General features: G+C 44.5%; 1 protein-coding gene across 8 annotated transcripts in view; it reads left to right on the top strand.

Annotated features, from left to right (window-relative positions):
- Positions 1-20,441, top strand: part of col12a1a (collagen, type XII, alpha 1a) — a 41,656-nt gene extending 21,215 nt beyond the window's left edge. For 4 of the 8 annotated variants that reach the window (XM_029139749.3, XM_029139747.3, XM_029139751.3 and 1 more), the window contains 36 exons: positions 237-376; positions 1,866-1,995; positions 2,070-2,209; positions 2,298-2,427; positions 3,706-3,848; positions 5,199-5,328; positions 5,406-5,548; positions 5,637-5,766; positions 5,900-6,019; positions 6,109-6,255; positions 6,343-6,459; positions 6,558-6,710; positions 6,785-6,859; positions 6,961-7,100; positions 7,192-7,315; positions 7,391-7,534; positions 7,737-7,901; positions 8,061-8,099; positions 8,206-8,344; positions 8,863-9,005; positions 9,239-9,348; positions 12,709-12,867; positions 13,115-13,192; positions 13,828-13,914; positions 14,313-14,366; positions 14,648-14,743; positions 14,891-14,944; positions 15,772-15,825; positions 16,034-16,087; positions 16,608-16,679; positions 16,749-16,784; positions 16,876-16,942; positions 17,036-17,218; positions 17,324-17,401; positions 18,359-18,529; positions 19,725-20,441. In XM_029139749.3, the coding sequence (XP_028995582.1) occupies positions 237-376; positions 1,866-1,995; positions 2,070-2,209; positions 2,298-2,427; positions 3,706-3,848; positions 5,199-5,328; positions 5,406-5,548; positions 5,637-5,766; positions 5,900-6,019; positions 6,109-6,255; positions 6,343-6,459; positions 6,558-6,710; positions 6,785-6,859; positions 6,961-7,100; positions 7,192-7,315; positions 7,391-7,534; positions 7,737-7,901; positions 8,061-8,099; positions 8,206-8,344; positions 8,863-9,005; positions 9,239-9,348; positions 12,709-12,867; positions 13,115-13,192; positions 13,828-13,914; positions 14,313-14,366; positions 14,648-14,743; positions 14,891-14,944; positions 15,772-15,825; positions 16,034-16,087; positions 16,608-16,679; positions 16,749-16,784; positions 16,876-16,942; positions 17,036-17,218; positions 17,324-17,401; positions 18,359-18,529; positions 19,725-19,873 (4,094 nt within the window). In that variant the 3' untranslated portion in view covers positions 19,874-20,441. Of the gene's footprint in view, positions 1-236; positions 377-1,865; positions 1,996-2,069; positions 2,210-2,297; positions 2,428-3,705; positions 3,849-5,198; positions 5,329-5,405; positions 5,549-5,636; positions 5,767-5,899; positions 6,020-6,108; positions 6,256-6,342; positions 6,460-6,557; positions 6,711-6,784; positions 6,860-6,960; positions 7,101-7,191; positions 7,316-7,390; positions 7,535-7,736; positions 7,902-8,060; positions 8,100-8,205; positions 8,345-8,862; positions 9,006-9,238; positions 9,349-12,708; positions 12,868-13,114; positions 13,193-13,827; positions 13,915-14,312; positions 14,367-14,647; positions 14,744-14,890; positions 14,945-15,771; positions 15,826-16,033; positions 16,088-16,607; positions 16,680-16,748; positions 16,785-16,875; positions 16,943-17,035; positions 17,219-17,323; positions 17,402-18,358; positions 18,538-18,925; positions 19,126-19,724 lie in introns of those variants that run through there. The other 4 variants (XM_029139753.3, XM_029139756.3, XM_055505908.1 and 1 more) reach the window with 2 other exon arrangements.
- The last annotated feature ends 908 nt before the right edge of the window (positions 20,442-21,349 follow it).

The raw sequence follows: 21,349 nt of genomic DNA, 5'->3' as shown, positions 1-21,349 counted from the left end.
TGCAGTCCTTGAAAAAAAAATCTAAAAAAAACACACCTTGTTTTTGTACAATAAAGTTAGGAGAGTGCCTTATCTATTGGTAACTTAACCAATACTGTGATGACAATCTAGACCAACCCCAACACAAGGACAGCATCTTTAAAAGATGTCAGAGTCCATGAGAAACATGCTATTAATACATGTAAGAGATCCCCATATTGGTTGTTGATGGGCATGTGCGTGCGTGTGTTTTCCAGCCCCTAATGTACCACCTACTAATCTGGTTGTGTACAATGAAACCACAACCAGTCTAAACGCCAGGTGGAATCCAGCCGGAGGTCGTGTTCAGAACTACAGGATAAATTATGTCCCCACATCTGGAGGCAGAAGCCTGACTGTAAGTAACAACAGAGCAACGTACACAATATACAGTCTGTCAGTGCTTTTGTATGTTATATGTTTTGTTTTGGTTTCTCAGACTAGTGTGAAACTCATTACATTCTTCCTCCACTTCACCTTCGCCCCTAAACAATACAGCCATCAACATCTGTCACTGATTTAGCATTATTTTAGTTTGTTTCAAATCCAATATGCATCAATCTACTCTTTAGCTCAAGCCTCATTAATTCAGACAAAACTCGTTCCTATTTCTTCTTAACGCGCCCTCCCTTCGCACAACTGAATGTGAACTTTCTGTCAAATTCTTAATAGCAATTCAGTTTTTTTTGCCAATTATCTTTCTTTTGAACTCGAAAACATAGCTGGAGAGTTTCTACGCATGCTCATAGACAAGAAATTCCCTAAAGGAGATAAGATTTAAATTGTGCCTTGAACAGATTCCAAACCTGTATCCACACTGTTGTGTAGCCGCTGTGCTCACATACCCGGCTATTAGTGGGCTGTTTTTTCACCTGCTTTGAACAGGCCCAGCTGGTCTCAGACATTTGTCATCCTGGTGAAGGCCCCTGGCGGCTTTAAGCTAATGTCAAACCTCTCTGGGCAAAATTTGCCTAAAGCTTAGCTACAGCTACTCTGTTCACCTTTAGATAGTCCTTAAGAGAAAGTGGAATGTTTTCTTTTCCACTTCTTGATAAAACTGGTGTTGATTGCCGGGGTGATACAGTATCACGTCGAAAGGCTTCTGGAAAATGGGAAGCTGATGTCTAAAAATCAGCTAAATTGCCTTTGTTTGTCAGGCTTTCATTTGCATTACTTTGTCTTCGTGTGATTGCGGGAATGTCTGACACGCATTTTTACTTGTGTAACGAAAAACAACTACCATGCCAGACGACAAAGCCTCCGCATTCCCCTTTCATTGCCGATAAAAGCTTTAGACTTTCAGTTGAAAAAGCTGAAAGAACAAGGATTTGAGTGGATCTAAAGCTCCATAATCACATACAAATCCACGTGCAAACACACAAACCCTTAGTATTATGTCCCCACTCCCTGTATAGCTTGAGCCAAAAGCAAAGGAGTAAATTTATCACCAGTTGTGACTTTTATGATAAGACATCCGACTGTTTCAGCCATTAGAGTACAGATTTATCTTGGCCAGTGCACGCTGCAAAAACCTTATCCAAAGCATTCATTCTGTCTTTGAAATGTTGACCGTCTAGTAGGTAAAATTCTTTCCCTCAGGTTATTGACATGGAAAGTTGCTAAACTCGTTTATGCCATTAAAAACACATCAGATATATTTTCCATAAGCAGGTACCAAACATGCAACTAGCTGTTTTTCGAAATCATAGCAAAAAATATTTGAAAATGCAAATTACATTTTACAGACATAAACTATTGTTAAAGCAGCTGATTTAGCTGACAGCATTGCTTTTTACTTTTTTTTTTAAAAAATGCCAGTGAAGCTATCATTTTACTTTCCCAACTAGACACAGGTTGGTGGGAAGAAGACTAATGTCCTGCTCCCCAAGCTGACCCCTGACACTGAGTACTCCATCACTGTGGTGGCGGTCTACGCTAAGGGAGTCAGCGGGGAACTCAATGGCCTTGGAAAGACAAGTAAGTCGTCTCCCCTAAATCACAGTTCATAATGTTTTACGGTATATTGAGAGTATGCTTTTGTGTCATCCCAGAACCTTTGGGTGGTGTTAGGAACTTGCGGGTGACTGATCCCACAACCAGCTCCCTGAATGTCCAGTGGGAGGCTGCTGAGGGCAGCGTGCGTCAGTACAGGGTCTTCTACGTCCCCACAGCTGGAGGAGAGGAAGAAATGGTAAACTACCGTGATGAGAGCTACACAATGACTAGAACGACATGCTCGCCATACTGTACTGATGCACGGTTCGTCTACTGCTTCATAGGTGCAGGTTTCCGGCACCACCTACAGCACCGTGCTGAAGAACCTGCAATCCGACACCCGATACACTGTAACTGTGGTCCCTGTTTACTCCACCGGAGAGGGGCAGCGCATGTCGGATGATGGCAAAACATGTAAGCGCTGCATGACCGGTGACTCAGTGAAGACTAATAGGTCAGCAGGATAAAGCCCACTCAAGTCACACCTTGGGTGTTAAATGTGTGACAAAGCAAGTCTTCTTAGTCTGAATGTTTCTGACGAAAAGATATATTCCAGTTTGTCCCATTGTTTCAAACCACCAACCTCTGCTGGGAGCCAGTCAACGTTTTGTAGGGTGATCGCATAGGAAGGAATTCCTCTGTGTTGGCAGAATAATAATGGTGGCCGCTCTTTTACTGTAATATTGTCCATTTATAGGTTGGAATGAGGGGTAGTGGTCGGGATAATGGTGGGTCTCGGGAATGGGGGAGGGGATGTATTGCATAATTGACTCCTTTGGGAAAAAGAAAACAGAGAAGGGTTCAGGAATGAATGGAGAGCCTTATGTGTTTTGTGGCTCTCAGTGCACTTGGATGAGGTCACGCTCCCAGCCTGCTCTTTGTAGCGATGCAACTAGCCATTCAAATTACAATATTCCTATTTATGTGCTTGCACTGATTGATCATTCAGTTTTAGCTTACTTTATGTGATCTCACTTACTGTGAGTAAAATCTACTCTGTGAATCTGCCTCTGTATTGAAAGGCGCTTTCTGGGCAACAGGATGACCTGGGAAGCTTTAAAAGTACGGAAGCTCACTTGCTGCGTGTTTCCCACTGCGCAACCCCCTCCCCACCCTCTCTCCTGCATTTATGGGATTATAATGGCAAGCAGCACAAAGCCTTTAAACATCTGCTTTGGGTCTTTTGGAAGGAAAGCTTCACACTGAGCCGCGTCTACGCCTTGTTTATCCATTTCATTAACCTTTAGGGCACTCACAGGAAGTGTCTCACAGATAGCGGTATTGTTAAAGAATGTCTCATAGTTGTTTCTGTTGGGTGCCGGGGTGCATTGTTTCGTTTTTATTGAAATGTTCTCATGTAGCCATTGGACTGCTCTGCCTGGAAAAACCACACTAGACCATGTTTTGTCAATAGGGACAAAGGGAGAGTGGCTAAAGCGTCACTTAAGAGATCCCCAAGCATGTAATTAAGCATTTGTACTGTAAATATATATTTATTGTATTACCGGTTGTTCTCCTCTCATCACATGACTTAAATCTTGACCTCTGCTTTCTGTCCAACCTTCCTCTGAAATCTCCTCTCTTCACATCACTCCTCCTTTTCACTTCCTGACAGTGAGCCTGAAACTAACCCTTTTTTTTTCTTTTTTCACATCTTCTGCCTCGAACCAACCAACGTTTCTGGCGCGGCAGTGGAGCGTAGTCCCGTCAGGAACATTCAGGTTTTCAACCCCACAACCAACACTCTCAATGTTCGCTGGGAGGCTGCCACAGGCCCAGTCCAGCAGTACCGGGTGGTCTACGCTCCTCTGACTGGTGCCAGGCCATCTGAATCGGTGAGTTTCCATCCACTGTGTGGAAAGAAATAAAGTTAAGCATATGTTCATACAAAAGCATTTATTAGGTGCACAGTGGAACATAACTACACACACTTTTTATTGTTCGTAATTCACACAAACATCTACTGGCTCAGTGTTTTAGGAAAGCATACTTAGTGGTATTTAGCTAATACGCCTACACAAACACAAACTCTGAGGGATTCATTAATAAAGACAGGACAAAGATATTCAGGGGGAATAATGAGCACATTTTGCAAAAGCAAAGCCCATTTGAGCCAGTATGAATGAAATCATCATGCTTAACTGCTAAAAGCAAATAATTAGTCTGTTAAAGTGGTTTGTTTGGGGGATTTAGTTGTGGATGTATTAACAGATGTTACCACCAGCTGAATTCCTTACTTGAGGAACATGCTGAAGTTTAAAGTTCTTTAATTGCAATTCCCTCTCTAGAATGTGGCATCTGGCTCAGATGTGCCCACATTTTCATGGGTAAAGGATTTTTGGGTTGCCTAAAGAATCCACAAACAGTCTTTGAAGTGTTTTCTCAGCACTGCACCCTGAGCTTTCTTCAGCATCCTTTAGAAGGACAACACCATTGGGAACTTTCTGTACTGGGATCCGAGCAGCACGGTCTTTGAGGAGTGAAGCATAGTACAGTTTATTGATAGAGAGGTATTGCATTTATGGCAGACTCTGTCCTTTTCCGTGGCCAGAGCCAATGATGTGAGTCAGAGGCAATGTGGCCCTTTCTCAGGCAGCGCCATCACAAGCTCTATGCTGGTTACCAGTTTTATCAGCTTTTGAACTGCAGCACATATGCAAGAGATGTGAATAAAAACAAATTAGAACGAGACAGTAACTGTCCCACATGTACAGTGATGCCTGTCATCATACACTTTAGCCTCCTCCTCACTTATAGAGGTTATCATCAGGCCAGAGCTCTCAAGCAGCTGACCTTGCTCTGTCCAGCTAACAAACCCACACACAGAATGCAGTGAGGAGGATGCGGCCCCCTATGTAATCAGCTGTCTTTGCTCTCAGACTGTGTAAAGCTCGGTGCCTGCTGTCAAACCCCCCTCCTACCACCAGCAAGCCTCCGAACATCAAAGGAATCTTCAGCTCTTCCTTTCACTCAGTAAAAGGGAGGGATCGGAGGGAGGGTGCAACACAAGCACTGGTTGTGTACGTTTTCGGTGGGGAATCGGTGTCGTGTCTACGCACCCCTCCAGCATAGTTGTTTAGTATTGTTAGAAAATAAATGGACCTGAATACAACACAGAACTTCAAGTCCACACATGCAGCCGTTGAGTTTCCCCAAACCTGATGACCTGGTCTATGTCTCTGCAGATTTTGGTACCAGGAACCACCACCACAGCCCTGCTCAAGCAGCTGATCCCAGACACTGGATACAACGTGGGGGTGGTCCCCCTGTACAGCGACGGCGAAGGACCCGCTGTCAGTGACAATGGGAAGACATGTAAGAGCCAGGGCCAGTGTTGTTAAAGATAAGCTTAAAGTTGAAATAGATGTATTAATCAATATCTTCATGCTCAGTGCCTCGTAGCGGCCCGAGGAACATGCGCGTGTATGATCCCACCACCACTACTCTCTCTGTGAGCTGGGAACACGCAGACGGCCCTGTCGTTCAGTACCGCATCACCTACGCCCCGACCACAGGAGATCCTATCGAAGAATACGTAAGCATGTGAATTAATTCACCTACTCTGTTTTGGGATAAAGCGTGCATATTTGTTTATTAACTACCTCATGTGTCTGTTCTCGTAGACTACGGTTCCAGGAAACGTTAACAATGTGGTCCTGCAGAACCTGGATCCTGACACTCCTTATAATATCAAAGTGACTGCCATCTATGCAGATGGACCTGGTGGAGAGCTGGAAGGAGACGGACGCACGGGTACAAAGCAATTCACCGATCTCCATGAGGCCTCTTAACGCTGTTTTGCATTTCTCTGATGTGACCCTACTGACATAAATATGTACCATTGTTGCCATTGTTGACCTTGCTGTCCTGTGTCTCACATCCACAGTGGGTATGCTCGGGCCCAGGAATCTCCGCGTTTCAGACGAGTGGTACACGCGCTTCAGGGTGTCCTGGGACCCGGCCCCCTCTCGGGTTAATGGCTACAAGCTTATCTACCAACCTGAGGGTATGGAGTTGCTTTTCTGACAGTCTACACTACAAAGAACACTGGATTCGTACAGTAGCCACTATATGTCATTTATATCCTTATTTCAGGCTCAGATGAATCCTTGGAGGTGCAGGTTGGAGACGTGACCTCCTACCAGCTGCATAACCTCAAACCTGGAACCACATATGACCTAAAGGTTTTGGCACAGTATAACACAGGCGAGAGTGCTCCTCTGATTGGACAAGGCACCACGTGTAAGTTAATACTCATCAGTCAGGAGCGTGTTTGGCTGGACACTGGGGAAGATGTCAGAACTAATGGTGCTGCTTGTTTGCCTTTAGTGTACCTGAATGTGACAGGCCTGACCTCCTACAATGTTCAATATGACGGTTTCTGCATTCGTTGGACCCCTCACCGAGCCGCAACTTCCTACAGACTCAAAGTCAATCCTTTTGACTGTAAGTGTTTGAGCCGATGACACCGTGACAAAATCTTGTTGCATGTGACACTGAACATTTTAAATTCCTGTCTCCTCATTGATTTTGCGTTCCTCTAGCCTCCAGGGGCGGTGCTCAAGAGATCACAGTCCGGGGCTCGGAGAGCAGTCACTGCTTTGACAACCTGACCCCTGACACGCTCTACAATGCCACGGTGTTCACCCAAACCCCCAACCTCGAGGGACCTGGAGTCAGTGTCAAGGAGAAGACTTGTAAGATAGCATCATCTGACATATTTAGTGCTATTATATCAGTATATATTTAAACACTTGTCCTCCGTTTGCAGTGGTCAAACCCACCGAGATGCCGACAGAGCCTCCCCTTCCCCCTGCTCCAGTAACAGTCCCTCCTGCACTAGATGGTGAGGAGAGCTCAACGGCATTCAAAGTGTTTTAGAAATAATCATTGTTATAGTATTATATTAGCTTGTTCATATACAATAACAACATCCCTGTACCACAGTGTGCAAAGGTGCCAAGGCAGATCTGGTGTTTCTCATTGATGGCTCCTGGAGTATTGGGGACGAAAGCTTCCACAAGGTCATCCAGTTTGTCACCAGCATGACTGGAGCCTTTGACGTCATCAGCCCCACTGGCATGCAGGTCAGCACACACCTTGCCGCAGTCTCCAGCGCTGCGTGTTACTGTATAAATCTAGTTGCAGGTGTCGATTGTGCTATTTTTTGTTCTTTAGGTTTCCTTCGTGCAGTTCAGCGATGATGCCAAAACTGAATTTAAACTGAACACGTACCACGACAAGGGCTTAGCGTTGGCAGCTCTGCAAGGCGTCCGCTACAGAGGAGGCAACACCAAGACGGGTACAGAAACCAGAGTCTGTCCTAGCACAAAGAATATTCTAAGAAAAATTGCTCATTGATCGTTTTCGTCTCTAGGCATCGCTTTGAGGCACGTCTATGAGAAGGTGTTGACCAGTGACAGTGGCATGAGGAGGAATGTCCCTAAAGTCGTAGTGGTGGTCACAGATGGACGCTCCCAGGATGATGTCAAGAAGAGCGCAGAGAAACTGCAACACTCTGGTCAGTGTGGTATCATAAATGACTGATGTGTGTTTTTGCTCTGTATTGCTGTACCATACTGTACATGCAAAGGATATTAGCAGAACTGTTTCGATTTATCCTTCATCAAAGCCAAAGACTGTGGCTGATTTAATGCGCTTCTATTTATGCCAACGGTGATGAAATTACCAGCGGTTACTGGAAGCGTCTTCTGCTCCCGCAGGCTACAGCGTGCTGGTCGTCGGCGTGGCGGATGTAGACATGGCAGAGTTGCGAACCATCGCCAGCAAGCCCAGCGAGAGGCACGTGTTCGTGGTCGACAGCTACGACGCCTTTGCCAAGATCCAGGACAACCTGATCACCGTTATCTGTGAAACGGTCACATCCAGTAAGGCAGTAATCCATAAATCAGCAGTGTATTAAGCTCATTCATTGACACACTTTCATCTGATCTACTGCAACAACAAGTGTATAAAGGGAGATGAATCATATTATTAAACCCCTAATCTGTTTTTCCAGCCTCTAACAACGTATTGTCATGTTTTAGCTTGTCCTCTGATCTACAAGGATGGATACACCACACCTGGTAAGCACATAGTACTTCCATAGAACATCCACATTAACTAATCCTTACAGAGTCATTTGGCTTTAGTAAAATACTATTATGCTGTGCACTAATTAATCCCCTCTAGGCTTCAGGATGTTGGAGGCTTTCAACATCACGGACCGGACGTTCGCTGGCATGAACGGCGTCTCCATGGAACCAGGTTCCTTCAACAGCTACGTGGCCTACAGGCTGCACAAGGATTCTTTCCTGACCCAGCCCACCAAGTAAGACATGACGCTAAGTAGTTTGTGGGTGTGTCGAACTGCGGGAGTGGAAGCCTCAGTACGTGACTATTGCAGTTTATTGACTTTACAATATCTCCTGTGGACTGTAATCCTGCCCAGCCCACAGTTATTATTCACCACGCTGTTCAATAGCCTCTGTAGTCAGAAGGGTTTCCCCAGCCCCTTCGGTACTAGCACATTGCACATTGCTTCATTTGTTGTTGCACCCTGCGCTAGAAATATAAAAATTTAACGACAAGATTAATAAGTCCCTGGACTAGATCCTCCTCCCACCAGCTCTTCATACTGGGAACTCTGGATGAGGATCTTTGTCTTATTATTAGGCCCCATATGAAAAGGACTACTGCAGTATTCAAACATCTTTGTCATGCTTTTATTAACATGTTTATATGAAAATCATAAGGCAGAAAATGTGTAGCTGTGTTTTCAGCCTAACGGGCATAAATGGAAAAGGGCACATTTATGTCCTGACGTACTACGATGTATGTTTTTGACAGGGAGATTCACACGGATGGTCTTCCGCCATCGTACACCATCATCCTGCTGTTCCGTCTGCTGCCTGACACGCCCAATGAGCCTTTTGATATCTGGCAGATTGCTGACAAAAACAACAACCCTGAAGTCGGGGTCACCGTCAACCGTAAGCCCACTGTTCTGATTCCTCCTGTATTCATTTACAAAATAGAAAAGTGTTATTTAAGTATGTTCCACAAATGTGCGCGTACACAATTGATCACAGACGTGGACCTAATTCCCCCCAGCCTTCAGTGTATCCCTCACCACTCCACATCCATCTGTTCGCCATAGCGCTGCCTGGACTTTGCGTGTCGCTGCTTTGTGCCACGCTCATATCAAAGGCTCCTCTCTTTGCAGCGTCCAGCAAGACAATCGCGTTCTACAACAAGGACACCAGAGGAGAGATCCAGAAAGCGGTGTTTAACGAGGAGCAAGTGAAGCGAGTTTTCCATGGTAGCTTCCATAAGGTAAACACAAGTCATGGTTTAAAATGATGATGTTAAGGATGTGTAATGCATCATTTCAGTTACACTACTTTACTCCACAGTGTTTCTCTATCATTTCCACCTCATTTGCATTGGATGAATTACCTTTGCATGTAAAAATCTGGCAGCCGAAGCCATGTAGGTGTATCATGTTACCTGTCCACTGTCTACTGTATATCAAAATTTCTTCTGTCAATGTGGTCCTGTGTTTTTACGATTCATTAAGTATTAAGTATTGTTTTTTCAAGACCATAGGCAGTCTATTTGATGAATGGGTCATGGAGGCTATGAATATATTCAGGCAGAGGTTGGAGGGAAAGTCTGATGCTTTACCAAGCCAGAGTTAACCACAGCATTTAGACAAATATGGGAGCTTTAGTTAGTAGAAATGCTCAAATATAGTGGACCCTACATTTTCGATAATGCAACTAAATAGGTTTGATACAACTGGTTACAGATAGCATATAATTTGTGCATTAATTTCTATAATCCTGTCAGTACTAGACTATCAGGATGAAAGGGTCCAAATGTGTCCAGTTCACTAATTTATGCTCCTCCTTTCAAGAAGATTGGACTCCCTTTTGCGAGAACCTCTTAAAAGATTCATTAACATCAGCTAATCATCAAATAATCTCTCACAACTCCCACCAGATCTGGAATGATGGTATTATTTTGCAAACTCTTTGTTTCTCATCATTAGGCCCACATGCCAAGCGGTGATAAACAGCGTTTGTTTACTGTGGACTATTGGAGCCACAGCGAGAAGTAAAAAGAAACATCTGACTCCATCACCCTTAACTCAAAGTGACACGATTTATAAAGTGTCCTCTGTTAGGTTTCACCACCAGTGTGAACAAATGGACCAGTGAACAAAGACAGATTTACTTTCATACCAACTTGGAGAGTGAGGATTATCTCTGCAGGAAAAGCAACTAATGTGCTTCAAGTCATCCTTAAGGGCAACATGTTCCATATTAAGTACATATTATTGTTCCCCTAACTCATAGGCAATGAATGAGACTCTGTAAGACGCTGGGTCAGGACTGGAGGCGAATGACGGCGCTGCAGCCTGAGCTTTGTGTGTGCTGCCAGTCTGTGGCCGTGCTGGAGCCTGGAGTCTGAACGTGCTGTGTGCTGGGTGGCGAGTCTGTGGTGCAGAAGCTTCGCTTCCATGAGCTTGCAGATGTGTAGCGGTCTACCTAGCTGCTTATTTGCTGGTCTGGTAATAACGTGTGTGTTGTGGTGGTGTCCAGTCACGTGTTGTCCGAGGTTTCCCAACATCTTGTCTGTCGCTTTTACAGTGTGACCTCAATGAGTGTGTGTCTGCGCTGAGGCCGGAGTGACCGACCGTGAGTGTGTCGATCATAAATGGTAACAACCTGTGTGGGGAAAAAACTAAATACAACCGTGTAACAGCTTCATAAGAAACAGCTTGTCCATCGACAAAGCTGTAATCAGACACCCCAGCTCTAATGTTGTATACAATGGGTATCAGCTTGTCTTTTTGCTTCATGGTGTGTTACACCATGGTGCTTTTCTACCTCAGGTTAGTTAATAAAGAGTAACTCCGGCCGAGCATGTGGGAAAGCTCTCCGCGATGACTTAAGCAGACACTAGCCACTTGCTACCCCACTGGGGAGTCCTCCCCCGCACCTTAAGGGTGGGAGAGCTTCCTAAGCTTCCTGTCAGCTGAAGTGAAAAAGACATTTTCCATAAGTCAGAGAAGCTTGTCCTGCGTTCAGCCATGCCTTTCAGAGCACGGACGGTTGCACTGTTATGAAAATACACCAGCCTCATTGTTCCTCGCTTAGAAATTTCCTCTTAGAAACTCTCCTCAGAAAATAGTGCCAATATATACATACAATAATTAAGACTAAATGAATGGAGATCAGCACAAGGCCAAAGCACTCAGTGACGCTGGTTCTCAGAGTGCCCACCGATGAAAACGTCCTCTTTTTTTTTTAACTAGACAAATAGATTTAATGAAATACAGGAAATTCCATATTTACTGAAATCATCTGCACCTTTTCTGTACAGATCAGATTTGGTGGCTTCACTTCTGGAATGGTAAAATGAAAGCAAAAGCCCAAGTAGGGATTTCTCAGCCCTACTGTAAGATTCTATAGTGGTAATATATAGTACAGTAGAGACCTCACACCTGGAAATATGCACATGTGTGAAATTAAGGTCGTGGGGCCTTTGAGGTTCAGGTTTTTGAACTGAACAAAAGAATCAGGACGGAGCCAAATACAATAAAACCTGACCTGCTCCTACTACTGTACATTACTGTACTACAATCTGACTGGACTGTATTAACACAGTGGACGGCCATTGATGAATGAAAACTGTCTGTCAACACTTTTACCCTCAGCTGAGGCAGCATTAGTCACTGGAAGGCAACTTTTCCCCAAGTCTTATTTTCCAGCGACTTGAAGTGTTTTTATTGTGTTTACCATGCGGTAATATATACATACTCATTATTTGCAATCACAAGTATATCATTGGAAGTTGTTTTGGTAAGACCTCAAGGGCATCATGGTTTAGCATCTCTTTGCCAAGACCTTAGGATAAACGACACCCCTCTCTATCCGCGGTCTACCAGACAGTTTGTTCTGTTGCCAAGGAAGCCAGCAAATTTTGTGATTGGCTGCCAAGACCTATGTCCTAGTCTGTGGGTTGGTGCGGCTTTGTTGAAAGAAATGGTAGCTCGCTTTTTCTGACATAAAGAAAGCTCGACTGTTCAGCGGTAGGGAAAATTTGCGACTGCGATGGGGAAAGTATGGAAAGTGTAGGACTTTGATGGCGCACCGCAAATGATATCATTTCAAGATGTTGCGCGGGGTTCCCTGGACAGCAAACTTAGGAAACGCTGCCATTTTATACAGCCTCTCTCTCTCTCTACGGTTTATTGCTGCACTCAGATGCCAAATGTTGTATATTTCCTCTTTTCACGATCGGCTCATCTGCAGCGGCAGTGACCGGACGTCTCATGCCAAATCGGTAACCGCTTAAAAATCATCTGGGTTCCGCAAAGACTAAACAGTTCTCTGGATCTTGTCATTACTGTATGTTGAATACAGTATCAGCATCATTAAAAAGCTTTGGACAGCATGGTTTGAAAGGTTCACCGAGGCTGTTCCTAGTCCCATGGCTAAGCTGTCTTAAAGATTCTGTCTGTTCTTTTAGAATATAATCGAATAGAAATCAAAGCTGAAGCCAGCTTTTTTTAAAAGCTCCACTATTCTCATTTTTCTTGATTCTGTTATGCAGCTGTTGGCAGCTGTAAAGGTACAGCACTGACTTTTGTCGCTCACGCCCCTTCTCGCCATCATCTCCCTGCAGCTCCACATCAGCATCTCTCCGGACAAAGTGAAGCTGAACGTCGACTGCCAAGAAGTGGCAGAGAAGCCCATCAAGCAGGCCGGCAACATCACGCTGGACGGCTACGAAGTGCTGGGCAAGATGGTGAAGTCTGGAGGAGGAAGGAGACAGTCTGCCACAGTAAGCAGAACTTTTGCTACAAAACACCAGAGCAGCTTGCAGCTCGTCCAAATAAAGACTATCTACAACCTTCCGGGCATTGATGCACATTTAAATTCACTGCTCTGGCAGAACCATAGACGTCTGCATGCTTTATTTCTCGCGGCGCTCCTATTGTTGTCTGTTTTCAACAATGTGCATCTTGTAAATCCTCAATGAGAGCCATTCGTGGCATTCCTTGATGCTGTTTCCTCCTTCTGTTGTGTAGTTCCAGCTCCAGATGTTTGATATCATCTGCAGCTTGAGCTGGCTCAGCCGAGACAAGTGCTGCGACCTGCCCGCCACGGTAAGAACAAGTGTCGCCGCAGATTTCGGTCTCGCATTGAGTGGAGTGGGATTGTTGTACCGTATGTCTTTATGAGCTGTTAATGTTGGCTGTTGAGAGGTATGAGCGCTATGAGGTCATTATTTATCCATGTACATGCTCACAGGGTTTTGCAATGCTATATACATGCTGGTAGTCAGTCACTGGGCTAATACCCAGACTTCTGTTTGAAAAGAAATGAATAGCACCTTGTTTCCAGCGTAATTGAGCCAATCGGACGGTCGCCAGCGTGACCTACCAATTACATGCAAACAAGTGCTCCTTCAGATCTCACGGCAGACAATAAATCAGATTTATTTGGATGCAGCACGGCTGAAACCAGATGTGCTCCGACTCAATTATAAATAATTTGTCCGTAATTTGCCTCAGATAATATAATATGTCAGCCCTGTATCAGTGGCTGCCGTGTTATATAACTCATTATGTCAAAAGACGGGGACATGGTTTGCAGCTGTCAAGGAGAATCCCCATTTGAAACTCCACACAGACTGTGCTGTGCGTTCTGCCATGATCGTTCTGCCATGATCTTATCTGAAGCGCCTCTTCTTCTTTTCCTTTCTGATTTTTTCTTCTGTGTCTGCTGGCTTTCTTTTCAGAGAGTTGAGGCCAAGTGCCCGGCCCTTCCCCATTCCTGCACATGCACACAGGACAGCATCGGCCCTCAAGGGCCTCCAGGACCTTCGGTAAAGGCTCCGCTCATATGCGTCCCATCATCATCCTCCCTTTAAGTCTGTCTTACATCCTCCTCCTCCACCTGGTGAAATCTATTTTACAGACGCCATACCTTTTGATGACAATGCCATACTTTTCTGTTACTCTTCACCATAGAGTTTACGTTAAGGACACTGAATGTCCCTTACATTGAAGCTGGCTTTTCCTTTAGAACAAGCACTTGAGGAATAGAGCAGTAAAAGATAAATGTCTGTAGGAAAAAAGAAAACCATGAAGAAGTCTGGAATATGTGTGTGTGGCAACCCCACTAAGCCCCACTGAGGCTTTTGTAGTGCTCTGCGTTTTAGGGCTTTTGGAATCCACTTCTGCTGTTACACTCAATCTGTGTTTCTGGATCTTTGCTTTCCAGGGCAGTCCAGGTACCAAGGGACCTCGTGGAGACAGAGGAGAACGCGGCAACACTGTGAGTTCAGCGTTACAGCATTATATGCTAGACGCAAAGCTTGATACAGTAGTTTCTAGCCAGTGAAGCTTGCTGACATTAATAATACTGAATCAAGCTTGCTCATTGCCTTAGGATTTCAGAAGCTATTACTGCCCTGCCAACAATTCCCACATCTGATTTAGTTTGCCAACAGTTTTTATTGTGTAATTATCTAATACTAATGATGGTGTTCTACTACATCAGTTCTCAAATAAAACGCCTGATTAGGGTTTTCTAAGTGAGTGTTGATTCTACTCTAGGGTCCCATGGGTCCACGTGGTGAGTCGGGACTCCCAGGCACAATGGGACCACCAGGTCCACAAGGCCCCAACGGGCTCTCTTTGCCCGGAGAACCTGTAAGTTTGACTACAGTAACTACAGAACTTTAGCTTTTTGTGCATTAGTACATATTTTAGTAGTACAATAATTCCTTACCTGCAGATGTTCTTGGCAAAGCATGAAAACCAGACTAAAGCTTTCTGGAAACGTCTTTTTTGCTACAGGGTCGCCCAGGACCAAAGGGAGATTCTGGAGACCCAGGCCTGCCTGGACTGCAAGTAAGCGCTCCTCACTTTGTGGTTTATGGACAGGAAACAGGAGACTATCCTCAGAGAGCAGTGTTGCTACTGGAGCCTTGATGCAATCCACATGGTGTAATTGAAACCACACTCCAAGTGGGAGGTTTACCATGCCATCCTCAGGGAGACCCTCACTCCCGAATCACCATGGTGATTGACAGTAGAGCAGGACCGCTGTTGAAGATAGAAGGCCAGCGATGCAGTTAAATCATGATGAAGCGAAGCCTCATGTTACTGAGTGAGGAAAGGGATTGTAACACGATCGAGGCCTGGTGAAGAGCTAAGGTCTGTCTGGAGCACCTTGAACTGTTACCCTAACATTAAGAAGCATCTGCAGTGAAAGCCATTTTACATTACATGGGAGCCTTTTAGTGGAATGGCTTTGAATGGGCTGGCACTGCATGGCTGTCTCTTGGCTGAGCAGCCGCTCATTCATCCGACTGAGGTCACCCAGCCAACTCCCACCATTCAGCTCAAGAGGACATCACACTGGATTATTCTGGACCCTGAATAAGCAAATTCAAACGCTGTGAGAAAGTTCCACTGTATGAAGCTTTTTGGCAGCATTATTTTGGTTTCTTCATCAGGGTTAAGCTAAATATAACAGCATTGTCTTGGGTATGTGTGAACGGACAAGGGGGACAAAGCTTCAGTAACACGATGATATATTATTTTTGGCTAAAAAAAACTGGCAGACGTCAGGATTTTGGCCTGTACATCCTAGTACAACAGAAAATCTGAGAGCTGTGTAAATGTGACATTCCTGCTCATTAGCGTTTGACTAAGTGTTTCTGCTGTTTTCCCAGGGTTCTCCTGGGCCACGTGGTCCTCTGGGCCCCGTTGGACCAAGCGGAGCACGGGTAAGAAATGCCTCCATCATTTACTTAAGCATGTAAACACCCACTTAACTACTGTGTGTCCTCACTCGCCCCAACAAAAATGATTAAACCACAATTTATAAATATCATTTAAAAAGGCTCAAGGCTGAGAGCTATATGCTGTAAAGTCATGACACTGATGTATTGCATGAACTGAGTGCTGAATGTGTTGTATGTTGTTTCTACATAGGGGCCACCAGGAAAAGAGGGACCATCTGGACCCAGAGGCCCACCAGGGCCCATGGTAAGTGTGTGCGCGCAGATATGAGCCACATAAATATTCCTTTGCTTCACTTTGTGCTATATCGGCAGCGATTACTGCTCTGGCTCCACGGTTGCACGCTGCTGGAAACGCACATAAAAATGCAGACTTCAGCCCCCCCCACACACACACACTATTACGAGGATGGTGCACGCATCCCGTTTTCTTCTTTTGTGGTTTGTGGACGGCGGAATATACTTAATTCAACCAGCATGTCAATGGGCAGCGTGCCAGTATAGAATTCATCCAGCGTGCCTCCATACCATCCTGAGTGCTCCGCAAGCCATTAGCAGTGCCTGGTGTGTATAAGTGTTTCCATCTCCTCGTCAGTGTTTGTTGGCAGCATGTACACCCCCTTCCCCCAGATGTTAAAGGATAAGGTCCAAACCTGAAACATGTAACACAACTATTAACAGGGAGGAGGAATTAAACCTGCAATTATGTTTACTCTGCAGTAATTTAAAATAAATCCACCCCTTTCCCGTTTTTTTTCCCTTTTTAGGGAAGCCCAGGAAATCCAGGTGTACCGGGAATAACTGGAAAACCAGGGAAACCAGGAGACACAGGAAATCCAGTATGTAATACATAGGAAGAAACAAACGTGACAAGGTTGTTGCTTCTACTAATAATTTTGTGTTGACAGGGACCTGTTGGCATTAAAGGAGAGAAAGGAGAGAGGGTATGTATTGTTTTATCCATATGCTCTACTCTATACAAGACCAAAGACAAAACCAATGGCATCTTCTTATAAATGTTACTTTACTTTCCAGGGAGACTTTGCATCCCAGAGCATGATGCGTTCGATCGCCAGACAAGTTTGTGAACAGCTTGTCAACAGTAAGCAAGCCGTTGCTAAATTTGGGGGCACTTTGAAGGCGGTGCAGCAAACGTTTCATCCATATCTGACCCCATTCTGTTGTTGTCCTTTAGGTCAGATGAGCAGAATTGACATGATGCTCAACCAGATTCCGTCAGGTCATCGCAGCAACAGTCCCGGACCAGCGGGTCCTCCCGGCCCACCCGGCAATGACGGTGCCCGCGGAGAACCCGGACAACCAGGGAGACCCGGTTTCCCGGGTAGCCCAGGCCTACCTGGGAATCAGGGAGAGCAAGGTACAAAACAGCAAGCAGAGAAATGAACCTGCAGACACTTTCTACAAGTTTTCAACAAACAAACTTGCCCTTGAAAGTGTTTTTTTTTTAATATTGTTTATGCAGGTATGCAAGGAGAGAAGGGAGAGAGAGGCCCTGCAGGAAACAGCATCAGAGGACAAAGAGGCTCGAGTGGACCACCAGGTAACAAAGTTTATCCTTCAGCTCTGTTCAACACATTTTGTGTTTTGTGTCAACACAGGGTTCTCATGCCGCTTGATACAGTTGTCTGGTTTCCCTCTGTTCCAACAGCTTTATCTGTGAACAGCATTGTCACCTTTTTAGGACAAAGTGCTCCCACTAGTCCAATTAAAATGACACAGTCTAGCTAGAGCATGAAATTTACCCACAGTGTAAGTTAGGCTCCTTCTTTTAGGCAGCTGCACCACATAAATTCTGACAGACCCCAAACATATTCCCAGGTTTTTCCTTTCTTAAAGATATACGTCTTGTGTAAATGCATTAAACACAGTACTATTATTTACAGTTTTCATTAGGTGAAGGTTTCTTTGCAAAGATTAAGATCTTGAAGCAGTTTCAGAAATATTTGTTAAACAAAATGTTTATTATTATAAAAGTTTGTTATTCTTTTATTTTGAAAAAAATATGCCCAATAGACTGTCTTCAGGCGGATTTCTGTCACTAGAGAAAATAAATCTTAACAACAGGAACCTTCATTGATGTCTGCAGCACGACCTCAAACTCTGTGAAGCAGTGAAGTGAGAGGCAGTGGGAGGAAATCCGCGCTGATGACTCACATTCGTGTGTGTGCGGAGATTCAGATTGTTGTACAATGAGCTTTCTTCATTGACAACACATGGGCTCACTTAACGGAGAGAAAAGAGAGAGAGGGGGAAAAATTCCATCCTGAGTTTTAACCGTCTAGACAGACGGGGCCAGGGGGGTAACTCTGCACAGACTCCCTATTTTTTTTTTTAATTGAGCCGTTGAAACTTTTTTTAAATTACAGTGCTACAGCCCTGTGTAGCCCCCAAACCGTTCCACAGAAGATTTACGGGTGATGTCAGGGAGATTTTCTGCTGAACTCTACAGATGCTCTTTACAATCTCAACCTCACTCACGTTCTCCTTTTTTTGGCAGGGCCACCAGGAGAGTCAAGGACAGGACCCCCGGGTCCTTCTGGCCCCCCTGGGCCTAGTGGCCCTCCAGGTCGCCAGGGCATGTCTGGGGTGAGGGGACCTCCAGGACCCCCTGGATACTGCGACTCCTCGCAGTGTGTTGGCATTCCTTACAACGGACAAGGATACACAGGTAGCTAGCAGCTCACTAGGCCCTGCATGCTGATACTGTATATGTTTAAACACCAGTGGAGGTACAGGTACAGGTGACAAATGTCTCCAATTGAATTTGATGCCACCTAATTTTCACACACATCTCCTCATGACAGCTGTATCAAGCACCAACCCCATTAAACAAGTGATTCATGTAGCTGCTTCAAAGCAACATTCAGTTACTGCACTACCGTCTAAAATGGCCTGTTTTGGCAAAGGGAGCTGTGATCCTCCAGTACCTCCATACGTTTTATGTAGAGTTTTATAAGTGGCATGTGAAGCATTCCAGCTAGTGGTGTCTGATGACATGCATTAGATCAAATAAGATGCTAATAACGTTGTTTGACCACTCACACCCTCTTTGCACTATTTTCAGGTTTGGCATAATAAAGGCTCTAGGTCCCCTGTGCTGCTTACACTTTGAAGTCCCTGTTTCTGAGATGTTTGCCCATTTGCTATGGGGCATGTAGAGATATTCACAGTGGATATAATTATTGAACATTGAAGCAAACCTTAGCAAAGCCCCGCCCCCCTCACCCCCAATCCCCAGAATGGAGCGGACTGGCACTAACACCATCTCACAGCTACAGTGATGGCAACCTGCTGGCCTGTTTGCATCTTGAACCAAAAAAGAAAACGGGACTGAGTTCAACGAAAGGAAGGAGCATGTACAATACAACCCAAACCAGCTACTAACCAAGAAGGTTTCCTTACAGAGGTCACACGTGTACATAAAGCTAGTGTTTTTTCAACGTGTAAATGATTGTATGAACCATGTGATTTCACTAAACATCCAGTTAACATCTGTACTGAGCTTGTGCCTTATAACCCTCTGCTTACTCACTACCAGCATAACCTCGGTTTATGATGCTTTTAGTGACGTTAGTGTCCAAACCGAAGCATGTTCCACTTTTATTCGGGTCGGTGAAGGTTGCTCTCTCGCCATTTCTAAGTGTCTCTTGTACTGTACCATCAGCTGTGTGACACAAGGCATTTATGTACTGTATTAACATGCTCAGATCAGCCCAGCCATTAACACCACCTGATGGTTTAAACCCGGGCAAAGGAGTCACTGGGCACCAACAGGTGGCGTTAACGCTGTGACTGATCGGTATCGCTGAAGAAAGAACCTCTCTTCTGATTGGACGCCCCCCCCCCCCAACACCTTTCTCTAGCCACCCGCTACCAGCCCGAACCCGATGTAGCGGCCGTACCCGTGGAGCCGGCCGAAGATTTTGAGACAATACAGTCTTCACGTTACTCACGAGGTCAACGAGGAAAGAGGTCACTACCACAAGATAACACAGAAACAGTAGCTTCATAGCTACAGTCAGACGTTTTCATCACAAGAAGTGATACTCAACCAAAAAAAAAAGACTTATATGGGTTTGACACCCCTGGTTATATTAAACATATATATTTTTTGACATGAGAAAGTTTAGCAAGAGTATTACAGACCTGTGCGCTTGCTCAGTGTCTGCTTGTAATATACCTGCAAGTGTTTATCAGACTCCACTGTTTAATGCGATGCTGTTGTTTTATGTTCATTTTCAGTTTGTAAAGCAGTTTCAGATACTCCATTGGTTAAAAAAGACGTTTTCATTTTTACCCCCCCAAAAAAATGCTTAGTTTGACGCTCCATAATAATCTGCAACAAACCAAACCATTTTATTTGATTTTTGTTTATTTTTTTGTTTTTGTGGACTTGCATGTTTGTGCTGTATATTTACTGAGGAATTGTTTTTTTCTCCTTTTACTGCAGTTTTAATTTGGTCGCAAAACAATGGGCTTAAAATTGCATTTGGTTAATTTTGTGAATTCCACTCAGCCGTATTTTCTTATTTATTTCTGAAACAGAAGAGGCATTTTTCAATAAAACTACTGAAAATGTAGTTGTGTTTCCCACTTCCAGGTGTTTCTGTCTTTTACTCTTTACTTGATGCTCTTACAGTTTCTGCGTGGTGAGATTGCACATTCAATGGGGAGAAAACTCCCCAGCTGCTGCTTATGACGTTTTATTTTATTTTATCGCATGTTTCATTGGATGAAGCCCATTTTATTTGATCTTGGGTGATAAAACCCTTTTTCTTTTCAACTTCAGGCCCCAGAGGAGATTCACTTTGAAGCTCGAACCTTTATTTATTTTGATAGATCCAGATATTTTCCAGCACCTTGAACGTTGGCTCGTGTCAGGGTAACAAGTAAAGCAGGAAGTATGAAAACAAACAGTCCACAGAGCCTAAGCCTTCCGTCATCTGGGTTTCTTTGCAGTCTTTCACACACTTGGCTTTCATCTTATCAGGTTGGAATAATTATGCATACATCTCCATGAGGAAACAATGCAGATGCAATCGTTCAGACACAGTCTTGGAGAGAAACTCCAACATTTCCAGCCATTAAGTCCCACAAATGGTGAAATAAAAGCCTTGTGAGGTAAGGAACAACTGACGCCACTTTTGTTTATGACGATCAAGTGAAAGCATGTCAGAGAAGGGGAGATAAAGACTGAGGAGGTGGACTATCGGATATGAAGACATGGGAAAATCCTCATCTCATGGAAACCCTTTCATTTGTCCCTCTTAATTTCCTGACATGCAGCTAATTATAAGGCTCCTTCAGAATATCTGGGAATCCCAAATAGAGTTTATGGACGTCTATGTTCCAGACATGCAGGTACAGTAAAGTACAATATGTGTGTCTGAACATCTGGTGTATGTTAGACGTAAATGAGGCAGATGTGAGTCTCTTCACATCCAGTGAAGAATGTGTGTAAACCTATAAACCAATAAGCTGCTGTGTA

Source organism: Betta splendens, chromosome 22 (genome assembly GCF_900634795.4).
Source record: "Betta splendens chromosome 22, fBetSpl5.4, whole genome shotgun sequence".
Taxonomy (NCBI): Eukaryota; Metazoa; Chordata; class Actinopteri; order Anabantiformes; family Osphronemidae; genus Betta; species Betta splendens.
Note: the sequence above shows the minus strand (reverse complement) of the source record. Positions and strands in the feature narration are given on the sequence as shown.